The sequence below is a fragment of the Oncorhynchus tshawytscha genome, linkage group LG24 (genome assembly GCF_018296145.1).
Source record: "Oncorhynchus tshawytscha isolate Ot180627B linkage group LG24, Otsh_v2.0, whole genome shotgun sequence".
Taxonomy (NCBI): Eukaryota; Metazoa; Chordata; class Actinopteri; order Salmoniformes; family Salmonidae; genus Oncorhynchus; species Oncorhynchus tshawytscha.
In genome coordinates this window covers 1,768,336-1,784,320 of record NC_056452.1, presented here as the reverse complement: position 1 = coordinate 1,784,320, position 15,985 = coordinate 1,768,336, and the positions used below count along the sequence as shown (strand labels likewise).

Genomic DNA, 15,985 nt, shown 5'->3' with positions numbered 1-15,985 from the left:
AAGTCAGTTAAGAACAAATTATTATTTACAATGACGGCCTACCCCGGCCACACCCTAACCCGGACAATGCTGTGCGCCACCCTATGGGACGCCAAATCACGGCCTGTTGTGATACAGCCTGGAATCAAACCAGGGTCTATAGTGATGCCACTAACACTGAAATGCTATGCCTTAGACCGCTGTGCCACTCGGGAGTCTTTATTAAATGCTTTAGTTTAAAGTAATTCGTTTTGACGATTTTTGAAACACGCTTTGTCATCTCTGTGCATTCCATGCCTATATCGTGGATCTCCCATCCTCCTAAATGTTCAAGTCACAAACCTCCATTGGTATGTATAGGCACTCCGTTATTATTATTTATCGCCTCCCAATTATATCTTCAGTGTGTACAGACAAATGGTTATTTTTTAGCCTTCTGAACTCCTCCTTCATTAGTTTTGTAATACGTCAACTTAGATGAGTTAGTTCATTTTCTTTGAAAAAGAAAGAGTACAAGAGAGAGTGAAAATGAAAGAGAGGAGAGTGTTTTGTGTGTGTGTATGTGTGTCTGTGTTTGTGTGTGTGTATGTATGTGTGTTTGTACGTAAGTGCAGTGCTTGGATTGGACAGGTGCACACCGGTACTGAGTAACAGCACTCTACTGTTTGAGTACTGGTACTTCTTATAGAATATTGGCTTAAAAGTTCAGGCTCCTAAATATAAACAGTACTATCACTCAAAAATGAGTGTCAGCAACAATTTGTGAAGTGCATTGATACGTGAAGAAAAAAAGTGAAGTCCACTTCATGCACTACAAAGTGTGTGTGTGTTTTAGAACTCACAGTGGAGGGAGTGATGCCAAACTTGCCCTCTCCATCTACTAGGCTGTACTCGATGACAGAGAAGAGGCCAGAGTCTGCATCTGTGGCTCTGACTCTCACTATGACCGTGCCCAAGTCAACATCCTCAAACACTGGCTTCTGCAAAGGGACATCAGCATACACACAGACACACACACAAACTGAACACCTTGATGTAATTGGCTCAGAACAGGGCAGCAAGGCTGGCCTTTGGATGTACAGAGTTAAATTAATATTATGCTTGTCAATCTCTCCTGCCTCAAAGTGGAAGAGAGATTGACTTCATCACTACTTGTATTTGTGAGAAGTATTGACATGTTGAATGCACCAAGCTGTCTGTTTGAATTACTGGCACACAGCTCGGACACCCACGCAAACTCCACAAGACATGCCAACAGAGGTCTCTTCACAGTCCCCAAGTCCAGAACAGACTATGGGAGGCGCACAGTACTACATAGAGCCATGACTACATGGAACTCTATTCCACATCAAGTAACTCATGCAAGCAGTAAAATTTGATGAAAAAAACCCCAGATAAAAATACAACTTATGGAAAAGCAGGGACTGGGAAGCAACACAGACATGTGGTAGTAGAGTAGGAGCCTGCGGGGACACACTTAATATGTTGTAAAATCTGTTGTAAATGTATTGTCTTCATTTAGCTGGACCCCAGGAAGATTAGCTGCTGCCTTGGCAGCATCTAATGGGATCCATAATAAATACAAATGCAAATGTCACTTTGATGTCTTGACTAATCCAATGAAATCAACATTCATTTCACAAATACATGTTACAATGTATTTGACAGAAAACAAAAAAAGAGGACAAAAGGGGATGAGTCACAGTAAACAGTGGCAACAACAAAAACAAGACGAGTGCTGAAACTCAGACAATCACAATAGAAATGATATCAAAGTGAGTACTACTAATGGTGAAGCATTTTGCAGTGTATGTTATGAGTCAGTATTGTTGGTACCTGGTAAGAGGGTTGTGTAAAGATAGGGTTGTTATCATTGACATCTACTATACGAAGGTAGACAGGAAGCTCAGCCACTTTGGGTGGACTGCCGTGGTCCTGGGCTCTCACTGTGAAGTTCAGCCACTGTACCTGCTCAAAGTCCACCGTCCGGTAGGCTACGATCTTACCTGCACAACAACACAATGGTTACCACAACATTTCTCATCATAAATATACTAATAGAATGAATGATGTTTGCTTATAAAGGCTCATTACAGGCTTGGGCTCTATTATGTGTGTGTGTGGGTGTGGGTGCGGGTGTGTTTGTTTGTTTCAACTCTGGGTTCAATGTAAAACAGATTTTACATGATGCACAGTATGCTACATCCAATAATTTCATTCTGTTTCATTGTCATGGCAATTCTGAGTGACCGATGCAAAGTTTGCAGAATGTTTGCATTTAGAATGTTTGGTTGATTAAAAATAAATAAATAGCTTCAATACCAAGCTATTCATTTTCATAATTCTATGAGGACTCAAAGCTCTGAGTAAATAAACCGCCTCTATCCTCCGTTCTACTAGCAAATTTACAGTCACTGGAGAAACTGGACAAGCTATGTTCGAGACATTACTGTTAGCGGGACCTGAAGAACTGCAATATCCTATGTTTCTCAGAAACTTGGCTGAACAAGAACATGGATAATATACAACTAACTAGTTTTTCTATGCATCGGCAGGACAGAACAGCAGCGTCGGGTAAGCTCAAGGGGGTGGTGTGTGTCTCTTTGTTAACCTCTTAAGAGGTGGCACTCCTAGTGGCTGATGATTTTAATTCAGGAAAACTGAAATCCATTTTACCTAATTTCTACCAGTATGTCACCTGTTCAACTACAGGCAACATCCACATTGAGCTAAAGGCTCGAGCTGCCACTTTCAAGGAGCGGGACACTAACCCATCAAACAGGCAAAGCATCAATACAGGACTAAGATCGAATCCTACCACAATGGCTGTGATACTCGTCGGGACATGACAGGGTTTACAAACTATCACGGATTACAGAGGGCAACTCAGCCGTGAGCTGCCCAATGAAATGAGTCTACCAGACCAGCTAACCCTAACACTATCCCTGACCCAGTCTGTAATATCTACTGTACATGTTTCAAGCAGACTACCCTAATCCATGTGCCCAAGAACGCCAAGGTAACCTGTCTAAATTACGATCACCCCGTAGCACTCACATCTGTAGCCATGAAATGCTTCGAAAGGCTGGTCATGGCTCACATCAACACCATCATCCCAGACACCCTGGACTCCAATTCGCATACCACCCCAAAAGACCCACAGATCACGCAAATTATATTGCACTCCACACTTCCCTTTCCCACTTGGACAAAAGGAACACATAAATTAAAATTATATTAATTGATTACAGCTCAGCATTCAACACCATAGTGCCGTCCAAGCTCATTACTAACCCTGGGATGAACACCTCCCTCTGCAACTGGATCGTCAACAACATATCCGTCATGCTGACCCTCAACACAGGGGCACCTCAGGGGTGCATGCCCCCCTCCTGTACTCCCTGTTTACCCGTGAATGCATCGCTGCGTACTACTCCAATACCGTCATTAAGATTGCCAATGACACGACAGTGGTAGGCCTGATCACTGTCAATGATGAGACAGCCTAAAGGGAGGTGGTCAGAGACATGGCAGTGTGGTGCCAGGACAACAACCTCTCCCTCAATTGTCACGCCCCAATTCACATCAACGGGGCTGAAGTGGAGCGGGTCGAGACCTTCAAATACCTCGGTTTCCTCATCACTTAGGACCTATCATAGTCCAAACACACCAACAGAGTCGGGAAGATGGCACAACAATGCCTATTCCCCCTCAGGAGCCTGAAAAGATTTGTCATGGGCCCTCAGATCCTCAAATTTCTACATATACACCATTGAGAGCATCTTGACTGGCTGCATCACCACTTGGTATGGCAACTGCTTGGCATCCGACTGCAAGGCGCTACAGAGGGTAGTGCATATGGCCCAGTATATCACTTGGAACTTGCAGAAAGGAGCACATTATAGTGTTTTGCTATTGTGAATGCAGCTAAATGGTTGAGCACTCAGCCTGTCAACCAAGTTCTATCAAAAATCTGCACAGACAACTAATTGATTTTTACACACTATCTGTTGACTGCCGTAAATACAAAAAGGATGTGCTTCTCTATAAAAGCTGAAAAGCGACAGTTTGTTGGGCATTAACGGCGCAACTGTTGAAGTGCATAGCTAAATGCTCCATTTTTGCAGTTAGCTATTATTAGAAAACCCTTTTGCAACTATGTTAGCACAGCTGAAAATTGTTGTGCTGATTAAAGAAGCAATAAAACTTTCCGTCTTTAGACATCATGTTGGGGAATCATCATATGCCTCTCCTTCCAGTTCTCTGCTGCCAATGACTGGAACGAACTACAAAAATCTCTGAAACTGGAAACACTTATCTCCCTCACTAGCTTTAAGCACCAACTGTCAGAGCAGCTCACAGATTACTGCACCTGTACATAGCCCACCTATAATTTAGCCCAAACAACTACCTCTTTCCCAACTGTATTTAATTTTAATTTATTTATTTATTTTGCTCCTTTGCACCCCATTATTTTTATTTCTACTTTGCACATTCTTCCATTGCAAAACTACCATTCCAGTGTTTTACTTGCTATATTGTATTTACTTTGCCACCATGGCCTTTTTTGCCTTTACCTCCCTTCTCACCTCATTTGCTCACATTGTATATAGACTTGTTTATACTGTATTATTGACTGTATGTTTGTTTTACTCCATGTGTAACTCTGTGTCGTTGTATCTGTCGAACTGCTTTGCTTTATCTTGGCCAGGTCGCAATTGTAAATGAGAACTTGTTCTCAACTTGCCTACCTGGTTAAATAAAGGTAAAATAAATAAATAAACCCATGGAACTGGAACCCATGCAAATGGTCAAAGATATATGATCTCCTGCTGAGCACTTACGCAGACTAAACACCAAGAGCTGCCTGTATTGTGGAGCTACGGGACTTTTCTTATCTACCTGCCCGTTAAAAGACCAGGCTCATTAGTAGGTACGAGTACACTGGTGAGCTGTACTGGGAGTTTCCAATCCCTTACTACTTGTAAACCCCTCTATGCTACCCTGTTGTGGTGAGGCCAGTCCAAATCCATCCGAGTGCTCATTGACTCCGGGGCCGATGAAAGCTTTATGGATACTACCCTGGTGCAACCACAGTGAATCCATGTAGTGTCTGCTCCTCGAATTCCTTCATGTATCCATGGTTTTGGGGTTTCATGGCTCCAGTGGCACAATCCCCTTATCGACTGGGCTACGGGGTCCATCATGGGTTGGAGCCAGTTTTTCCATGCACATTGTATGAAGACGGTGCAACCTTCTCCGGGACGTCTCCCTGCTGGCTTGGGAAAAACCCTGGATATCACTGCCGTTCCCGCAGATACCAGGATTTACAGGAGGTTTTCAACTCTGCCTCAAGCCACATCTCAAACCACATCCGCCCCCCAAGCTGCATCGGCCCTACGACTGTGCTATCGACCTTCTCCGGTGCCCCGCACCGCCTTGGGGGCGACTTTATTGCCTGTCGGATCGGGAGACAAAAGTGATCGCTCTCGCTCCAGGGATTGTGCATCAATCTCCCACCCAGCCCTCCAGCGCAGAGTTCTTCTTTCTTTTTTCTTTTTTTTAGAGGAGGATCAGCTTAATATTGCGGAAAGAATGTTGTTTCATTGCAACATTTCCAATTCCCCATATATATTTCTTGGTAAATATATATATCCATATACATACACGCATGCATACATATACACATACAGTGGGGCAAAAAAGTATTTAGTCAGCCACCAATTGTGCAAGTTCTCCCACTTAAAAAGATGAGAGAGGCCTGTAATTTTCATCATAGGTACACTTCAACTGTGAGAGACAAAATGAGAAGAAAAATCCAGAAAATCACATTGTAGGATTTTTTATGAATTTATTTGCAAATTATGGTGGAAAATAAGTAAAGTAAGCAAGATTTCTGGCTCTCAAATACTTTTTCCCCCACTGTTTACATACCTATATAGCTATATAGACCTATATAGACATACATACACACACATACCTATATAGAATATACCTTTATTATTCCTGCAAACCCTACCACTCTTCCCCAATTGGGAGTAAACTGATAAACAATAACACTTAGGCTTCTACCTTCAGTTTATACATATTATACACATTTTACAGACAATCTATTTTATGATAGTTATATTTAGTTTGTTTTTAGTCCTTCCTCTATTTCTGATGTCCATCCAGTTTGATTTCTATTTGTAACTGTGCTATTGCACAACATTTCTGAACCTATATACATTTTACAGACCCTGTATGTTTTACATTGGTTATCTTGTTATTTGTCTAACCCTTCAGCTCCTCCCAACTATCTCTCAACATCATCCGTTTGGATTTCTATTTGTGTCACGCCCTGGTCTTAGTATTTTGTGTTTTCTATATTTATTTGATCAGGCCAGGGTGTGACATGGATTTATTTTGTGTTGTGTTTATATATGGGGTTTTGGGATTGTGGCTTAGTGGGGTGTTCTAGCAAAGTCTATGGTTGCCTGAGGCGGTTCTCAATCAGAGGCAGGTGATTCTCGTTGTCTCTGATTGGGAACCATATTTAGGCAGCCATATTCTTTGAGTGTTTCGTGGGTGATTGTTCCTGTCTCAGTGTTTTGTATTTCACCAGATAGGCTGTATAGGTTTTCACGTTCCGTTTGTTGTTTTGTATTTCGTGTTTATTCGGTTATTAAACATGTATCTAACTTACCACGCTGCATTTTGGTCCGACTCTCTTTCGACGGAAGAAAACCGTAACAATTTGCCATATATTTTTCAACTGTGCAGTGATGCTTCACAAAAGTATTGAACCTTTCTATTCTCATAGCTTCTACAGATTGTAAATTAAAAATAAACATTTTTGCTAAAATAATTATTAAATTATTGATTGATTGGCAGGGTTCTTCTTTGTGGAAAAGAAGGACAAGACCCTGCATCCGTGTATCAACTTCCATGGTCTCGGTTAAAAACCGTTTCCCGCTGCCAATCATCTCCTCAGCTTTCGAGCCTCTCCAGGGGGAAATCATCTTCAACAAGTTGGACCTTTGGAACGCCTACCATCTGGTTCAGATACGGGGAAGGAGATGCGTGGAAGACTTATTTTAACACGGTTACCAGGCACTATGAGTACCTGGTGATTCTGTTCGGACTGATCAACACTCCTGCAGTGTTCCATGCCCTGGTCAATGATGTGCTCTGAGACATGTTTAATCGATTTGTGTTTGTTTACCTCGACAACAACCTCATTTATTCCAGGTCAGCTCAAGAGCACGTCCTTCATGTTTGCCAGGTCCTCCCGCGTCTCCTGGAGAACCAGACTTTCGTGAAGGTGTAGAAATGTGAGTTCCATCTCTCACTGCAGGGAATATTCAGATGGACCCTGACAAGGTGAGAGTGGTGGTGGAATAGCCTCAACCCACATCGAGTGCAATTGCAACGTTTCCTGGGGTTTGTCGATTTCCACCGTCGTTTCGTTTGGGGTTACAGCACCCTTGATTCCCCCTTGTCTGCACTCACCTCTCCCAAGGTTCCCTTCATATGGTCTTACTCGATGTCAAGATGGCGTTGGAGTGGAGGCACTGGTTAGAAGGGTTGGAACAACCATTCTTGGTGTGGATGGACATAAGATCCTGGAATATCTCCGCACTGCCAAGCGCCTCAACTCCAGACAGGCGAGATGGGCCCTGTTATTTACTCGTATTTACTCGTTTCCATTTCATTTAATCTCCTAGAATGTGAAGCCTGTACAGCCCCACTACTACACCATCGGATCCAGAGACCATCCTCCCTACACTTCTTGTCTAGCGACCACTATCATCTGGGGAATCGAGAGTCTGATCTGCAAGGCACAGACTCTCGGCTAACCAGATGTTTATCCCGGACTCTGCCTATGCTCCTGTTCTGGAATGGGCACATTCCTTGAAACTCATCCGTCATACTGGCTCCCGTCGGACCTTGCCTTTCGTCCAACAATGTTTTTGGTGGCCCACCATGGTTCCTGATGTCTCTGTGTTCGTTGCCAACTGTACTGTGTGTGCACAGAACAAGACTCCGCAGAAAGCTCCAGCTGACCTCCTCTGGCAACACTACCATCTGTACGGTGGTGGACAGGTTTTCCAAAGCTGCCTATATTATTCCCCTTCCTAAGTTGCCCTCAGCTAAGGAGACGGCCCAGCTCATGGTGCAGAACGTCTTCCAGATCCATGGACTTCCGGTTTACATGATCTCCGATGGCAAGTCCTCAGTTCTCGTCCCGGTTTTGGAAGGTCTTCTGGAAGGTCACCTTCATTGGGTCGTCGGCCAGCTTGTCCTCTGGTTCATCTCCAGTCTAAACGGCCAGTCGGAGCAAGCCAATCAGGACCTGGAGACGACTCTTCTTTGCCTCAGCTCCACCAATCCCACCACCTGGAACCAGCAACTTGTTTGGGTGGAATAAGCCCGCAACATCCTTCCCTGTACTGCTACAGGTCTCTCACCCTTTGAGAGTTCCCTGGGATATCAGCCCCCGCTTTTCCAAGAGAAAGAGGTCAGCATAGCCTCTGCCAAGATAACAATCCATTGCTGTTGCCGTATCTGGAAGAGAGCCCGGGTCGCTCTTCTCAACACCACCTCCAGGTATCGACAACAGGCAGACTTCCACCAGACCCCAGCTCCCTGTTACCATCTTGGGATCTTCCCCTCCGGGTGGAGTCCAGAAAAATGTTCCCCCGTATTATCGGACCTTTCCCTATCGCTAAGATCCTTAGGCCCTCTGCTGTTCGCCTTCTGTTGCCCTCTCCGTATACATCCCACTTTCTATGTATCTAGAAATAATCCCTGTCTCACAGCCATTTGTCCCCATTATCTCCTGTGTATTTATACCTGCATTTTCTGTTTGTCTGTTGCCAGTTCGTCTTGTCCCATCAAGTTCTACCAGCGTGTGCCTGTGTGTCCTGTGCTCTAGTTTTTGGTTTTCTTGCCTGCCTTGACCTAGCGATTGTCCTGTACCTGCCTGATTCTGACTTGGAATAAATCGATGTATAGTAACCCCAGTTGTACAATAGTTATTAATGGCTACTTCTCAGAAAGTATAAAACTTTCAAGGGGAGTGAAACAAGGTTTTCCTCTATCAGCATATCTATTTATTATGGCTGTTAGAGCCGATTTGGACATATTTGTATGAAAGACTGAACATACTGAGCTCAATGTATATTTGTGTAAATGTATGAAATATTAATGTACATGATGAAATATTAGGTACGTACCTTTATGATTTATATTTTCCTGAATGAGATATATTAATTTGTTAGTGTAACTCAGTTTTTGTCCACCCCCCTCTTGCCCATTCATTGTATTGTGGTAAGCGTGTTAGGATAAAGGCAGGAAGTTGGGCCTTCGGGGGAGGGAGTCCTTGCTAGATGCAGGAGCGGTATAGTTTTTTGACCATACAGATAGGTCATAATATGTATTTTCCATATCAAGTATTCTATGCTTGAAGTTGATTGGAGAATCATTTATTTGTTAGATATAAGAAGAATAAACATTTTTGTTGCACCATATCCTTGGATGTCATTGAATGTTTGGCCGTTTGGAAAACTTGAGTGTGGACTGTATGCGTACCAAACAAACCCACTTCAGGCTTGGGCAGTGGCTATGGTAAAGAGGAAAGGAAACCACTACACTCAAGTCAAAAACCTCAGTGAAGGATTACTATCAGAAGGAAATCTCCGGTTCGGACACAAGTTGGATATTGTTCTATTTGTAATTGCATTCGGATCGTAAGGACAGCTCGCTTGGAAGGATTTGAACTCCTAGAATTCGCCAGCCGTGAGTAACCATTGCGAATGAATGAGCTGCCCTGTTCAATGCGATCGTTTGATTATGCATATTATGGAAGTGAAATGTGCTTTTAATTGGAATGTTTGATAAACTTGGGAATGGAATTCAAAACACAGCGTTGTGAAAACAATTAAGAAGTTTAAGTTTGGGAAACACTGACATCCTACGCACAATGTAGCTTAATCTTATGTCTAATATTTGGCCTACTGTGGAAATGCAATGCATCAACGCAAAGAATGCAATCTAAGGATCTAAAGATACTGCGTGTTTAAACTTCGTTAAAGGGGCAACTTATAATGGGATGAAATGTTTAAAATGCATCTAAAATGCCGAACTTGCACATGTGCAATTCAAAATGGGTCAATATGCTGAAATGGAGGACTGTGTTTTAAAGCATTAAAGGAGGTCTAAAGGGGCATTATGTTTAACAATCAAAAACCAACAACTGTATCATTGTAAATTGAAGTGAACTAAAAGTGAATGATGGAGGATGAGATCCCAAATAAGACTCCACTGGAGAGGGCAGAGGAGCTTCTAAATTCACTCTATGCAGCCTGGAGAGGCAAACTTGGAGTGTGTACACACAAAATGAATAAAATAAAAGCCCTTCTTGTTGATGGAGGAAACATTGAAACTGTGGATGAGAGTCTTGAAGCATTTCATGCTGTTCTCAATGACTTTAAGAATGCTCATGATTCTGTGCTAGAGCTGGTCACAGAGGAGGAACACGAACAGGAGAGCATTAACTATTATCAACCAAGAATGAGAACTTATGAACATTTCCTGAAAGAGGTGGAAATATGGAAAAAAGCTGAAATCGAGCCACAAACGCTCATTGAACCACACGACAGCATTTCCAATGTGTCAAAAACATCAAGTAAAACAAAGTATTCTAAGACTGCTTCCTCAGTATCCTCTGCACGCCTAAAAGCTGAGGCAGAACGAGTAGCTTTACTAGCTCGCCAAGCATCATTACAGGACAAGCATGCATTGGAACTGGAGCAAGCTCAACTGGAACAACAGAAAGCTCAACTGGAACAACAGAAAGCTCAACTGAATGTTAGGATGGAAAAAATGGCACTGGAAACGGTCATAGCAGCATATAATGCCAAACTGAAGTTGATGGAGAGTGTTGAGTCAACTTCTCAATCCCATGCTGTGGCAGCCCATTTTCTAAGCCAAGAAGATGGAATGAACTCTTATTTTGAGAACCAGGAACCCGAGGTCTATAAGGAACCTGAACCATCAACTGTTGAGTTTGCTGCATTAGGTGCAGTTCCAAAGACCCCACTACAAAGAGTTTTACAACAACCGACCACAAAGCCATCAAAACCTATTCAGAAAACGGTCATAAACCACACACTTCAGCAGCCAACAGCAAGGTCTAGCAATCAACACAGAATCAACACTGCGGGTATCAGCCATAATACCAGCCATGATAACCTCTACTGTCATGCAAAGGCAGAATGAAATTGCTGACCTCCTTGTACTACAGCACAAACAGGCCACACTCCCTGTTAGGGAGATACCTATGTTTGACGGTGATCCTTTAAACTTTAGGCCATTTATGCGTGCATTTGAGCATGGTATAGAAGATAAGACAAGCAGTCATCAGGATAGGCTCTATTACCTGGAACAGTACACCTCTGGTCAGCCCAAGGATCTGGTCCGTAGTTGTCTGCAAATGGAAGCCAGAAGAGGCTATGCAGAGGCTAAGAGGTTGTTAAAGGAACACCTTGGCAATGAAATCAAAGTCACCACTGCTGACATGGAAAATGCTTGGAACTGGATAAACATCAAACCGGATGAGGGAAAGGGACTGGGTGGCTATGCACTCTATCTTAGAGGTTGCTGTAACGCTATGCAAGACCTACAGAACATGGAAGAGCTTAATCTTCCCTCCAACTTAAAGTTGATCATGTCAAAACTTTCCTACAAATTAAGGGGAAAATGGAGGTCTATGGCATGTGATATTTTAGAGAGAAGCCACCTGAGGGCCCAGTTCAGTGACCTTGTGACATCCATGGAAAAACAGGCCAAAATGCTGCAGGATCCGTTGTACGGAGATATCCAAGATCCCCTGACCAACAAAGTTTTTTTAAAACCAAAACAGAAGCTGACTTTAAACAGCAGTTCAAATCCAAGAGTAGGGGAAGCAGCTTTGCCACTGCAGTAGATGTAGTGGCAGATTGTGACTCTGAAATAACTCTAAAAGAACAAACATTCAAAGTCAAGAAACCAGGCACCTACCCTTCTGATGCTCCCAGTATCTCATGTGTATTTTGCGCTGGTGAGCATTTCCTGGTCGACTGCCAAAGGGTGAAGGCACAGCCACACGAAGCCAAGGTTAAGATCAAGATCTAAGATCAAAAGGCCTTTGTTTTGGCTGTTTGATGAGAGGACACTTAAGCAAAAAATGTAAAAGAAGGATGACCTGTCAGAAATGCCAAAGAAAGCACCCCACTATCCTGCACATTGAAGGAAGAGAGAGATTTAGATCTCTGAAGGCAGATACGAGGGGTGTAGCAGTAAAGCGGGAGGAGACTGTCAGCAGTGCTCTTGTTTCACTGGAAGCTGGTGAAGATACCAGGGCTGATACAGATTGTGCACTTGCGATTGTGCCAGTTCAAGTAAAGATGGCAAATGGAAGCAAGTCTGCGTTAACCTATGCATTTCTCGATTCTGGTAGCTCAGCAACATTTTGTACGGAGAGACTCATGAGGCAGTTGCAAGCTAAAGGCAGTGAGACTGAAATTCTGCTACGCACAATGGGGCAGGAGAGTCCTACCAAGAGCTTTGAGATATCTGGATTAGAGATTGGCAATGTGGAAGGTGACACATTTCTTGCTTTACCAAAGGTCTACACCCAAAATAAGATCCCAGTGACAAGAGAGAATATTCCCACTCAGAAAGATCTCAAAAGGTGGCCATACCTGAAAGAGGTTCAGTTGAAGGAAATTGACGCCAACGTCAAACTCCTGATTGGCGTAAATGCTCCAAAGGCAATGGAACCCTGGAAAATCATAAATAGTCAAGGCAACGGACCGTATGCAGTGAAAACCCTCTTTGGATGGGTGATGAACGGTCCTCTTAACAATTTTACCATGGCAGAAGAATCTGGGCGTCCTACGGTGATGGCCAATCTTATCTCAATGGCCGACCTGGGGGTTCTTCTTGTAAATCAGTACAACCATGACTTCCCTGAGAGAGGGTATGAAGAGAAAAGTGAGATGTCAGCTGAGGATCGTAGGTTTATGGAGATCGTATCAAGCTCTATAACCCTCAAAGACCATCACTACTACTTACCGTTGCCCTTTCGCAAAAAAAGATGTAGTCCTGCCAAACAATCGTGACATGGCAAAGCAGCGGGCTCTAAATATTATCAGGAAGTTCAAGAAGGACAAAGGTTACGCTGCAGAGTACAAAGGCTTCATTGAAGAGATGATAACAAAAGGTTACGCCGAGAAGGTACCACGAGCAGCTCCTCAGAGAGAAAAGCAAGGTATGGTACATACCACACCATGGCGTTCACCATAAGCGCAAAGGAACGATACGAGTGGTGTTTGACTGTTCATCATCCTATAAAGGTACATCTATTAACAGTGAACTCCTTCAAGGCCCTGACCTGGCAAACACGCTTATAGGAGTTTTGCTAAGATTTTGGCAAGAGCACATTGCCATGATGGCAGACATCGAAGGAATGTTCCATCAAGTACGTGTCCGTGAAGATTACTTAGACTTCCTACAATTCCTATGGTGGCCGGACGGTGATACTAACAAAAGATTGGAGGAGTACAGAATGACGGTTCATCTTTTCGGTGCAACAGTGCCTTGCGAAAGTATTCGGCCCCCTTGAACTTTGCGACCTTTTGCCACATTTCAGGCTTCAAAGATATAAAACTGTATTTTTTTGTAAAGAATCAACAACAAGTGGGACACAATCACGAAGTGGAACGACATTTATTGGATATTTCAATTTATTTTAACAAATCAAAAACTGAAAAATTGGGCGTGCAAAATTTCACCCTTTACTTTCAGTGCAGCAAACTCTCTCCAGAAGTTCAGTGAGGATCTCTGAATGATCCAATGTTGACCTAAATGACTAATGATGATAAATACAATCCACCTGTGTGTAATCAAGTCTCCGTATAAATGCACCTGCACTGTGATAGTCTCAGAGGTCCGTTAAAAGCGCAGAGAGCATCACGAAGAACAAGGAACACACCAGGCAGGTCCGAGATACTGTTGTGAAGAAGTTTAAAGCCAGATTTGGATACAAAAAGATTTCCCAAGCTTTAAACATCCCAAGGAGCACTGTGCAAGCGATAATATTGAAATGGAAGGAGTATCAGACCACTGCAAATCTACCAAGATCTGGCCGTCCCTCTAAACTTTCAGCTCATACAAGGAGAAGACTGATCAGAGATGCAGCCAAGAGGCCCATGATCACTCTGGATGAACTGCAGAGATCTACAGCTGAGGTGGGAGACTCTGTCCATAGGACAACAATCAGTCGTATATTGCACAAATCTGGCCTTTATGGAAGAGGGGCAAGAAGAAAGCCATTTCTTAAAGATATCCATAAAAAGTGTCGTTTAAAGTTTGCCACAAGCCACCTGGGAGACACACCAAACATGTGGAAGAAGGTGCTCTGGTCAGATGAAACCAAAATTGAACTTTTTGGCAACAATGCAAAACGTTATGTTTGGCGTAAAAGCAACACAGCTCATCACCCTGAACAAACCATCCCCACTGTCAAACATGGTGGTGGCAGCATCATGGTTTGGGCCAGCTTTTCTTCAGCAGGGACAGGGAAGATGGTTAAAATTGATGGGAAGATGGATGGAGCCAAATACAGGACCATTCTGGAAGAAAACCTGATGGAGTCTGCAAAAGACCTGAGACTGGGATGGAGATTTGTCTTCCAACAAGACAATGATCCAAAACATAAAGCAAAATCTACAATGGAATGGTTCAAAAATAAACATATCCAGGTGTTAGAATGGCCAAGTCAAAGTCCAGACCTGAATCCAATCGAGAATCTGTGGAAAGAACTGAAAACTGCTGTTCACAAATGCTCTCCATCCAACCTCACTGAGCTCGAGCTGTTTTGCAAGGAGGAATGGGAAAAAATTTCAGTCTCTCGATGTGCAAAACAGATAGAGACATACCCCTAGTGACTTACAGCTGTAATCGCAGCAAAAGGTGGCGCTACAAAGTATTAACTTATGGGGGCTGAATAATTTTGCACGCCCAATTTTTCAGTTTTTGATTTGTTAAAAAAGTTTGAAATATCCAATAAATGTCATTCCACTTCATGATTGTGTCCCACTTGTTGTTGATTCTTCACAAAAAAATACAGTTTTATATCTTTATGTTTGAAGCCTGAAATGTGGCAAAAGGTCGCAAAGTTCAAGGGGGCCGAATACTTTCGCAAGGCACTGTATATTCTCTCCAAGTTGTGCAAACTTTGCACTGGTAAAGACTGCAGAAGACAACTGTGAGAGGTACGATGAAGAGGTGATTCAAACAGTCAAGTCCAACTTCTATGTTGATGACTGCCTCAAGTCAGTGGCCACAGAAGAACAAGCCATAGCTCTCACAAAAAACCTCAGTGATGTGTGCTCTCAGGGTGGGTTCAAATTGACCAAGTGGGTCAGCAACAGCCGCACTCTGCTGGTTTCTATCCCTGATGAACACAAAGCCAAGCAGATAAAAGTACTGGACCTGGACAGAGAAATGCTGCCTGTTGAAAGAGCACTTGGAATCCGATGGAACATTGAAAGTGATGTGTTTACCTTCTGAGTCACTGTCAAGAACAGACCCCTTACAAGAAGAGGTATTCTCTCAACTGTTAGCTCTATTTACGATCCATTAGGTTTCCTCGCCCCATTTGTATTAGTGTGGATGGGACGAAGTCATCCCTGAAGAACACTCTATTTCATGGCAGAGATGGCTCTCAGAGCTGGACCAGCTCTCCAGATTCCAGATAGACAGGTGTATGATGCCTGAGAACTTTGGTCAAGTCAAGACTGCACAGCTGCATCACTTCGGTGATGCAAGTGAACAAGGTTAATGGCACGGCAAGCTACCTTAGGTTTACAAACGGTATGGAAAAGGTTCACATTGCATTCATACTGGGGAAATCAAGGGTGACTCCACTCAAGCAGATGACAAGCAGATGACAATCCCCAGACTGGAACTTGCTGCAGCA

General features: G+C 43.3%; 1 protein-coding gene across 1 annotated transcript in view; it reads right to left on the bottom strand.

The window, feature by feature from the left end:
- The window catches only part of LOC112223274 (cadherin-23-like), a 136,174-nt gene that overhangs the window by 44,794 nt on the left and 75,395 nt on the right, over window positions 1-15,985 (bottom strand). Inside the window, exons 15-16 of the mRNA XM_042305198.1 lie at window positions 1,816-1,985; window positions 822-959 (exon numbers count right to left, since the gene is read on the bottom strand). Of these exons, the coding sequence (XP_042161132.1) occupies window positions 822-959; window positions 1,816-1,985 (308 nt within the window). The remainder of the gene's footprint in view (window positions 1-821; window positions 960-1,815; window positions 1,986-15,985) is intronic.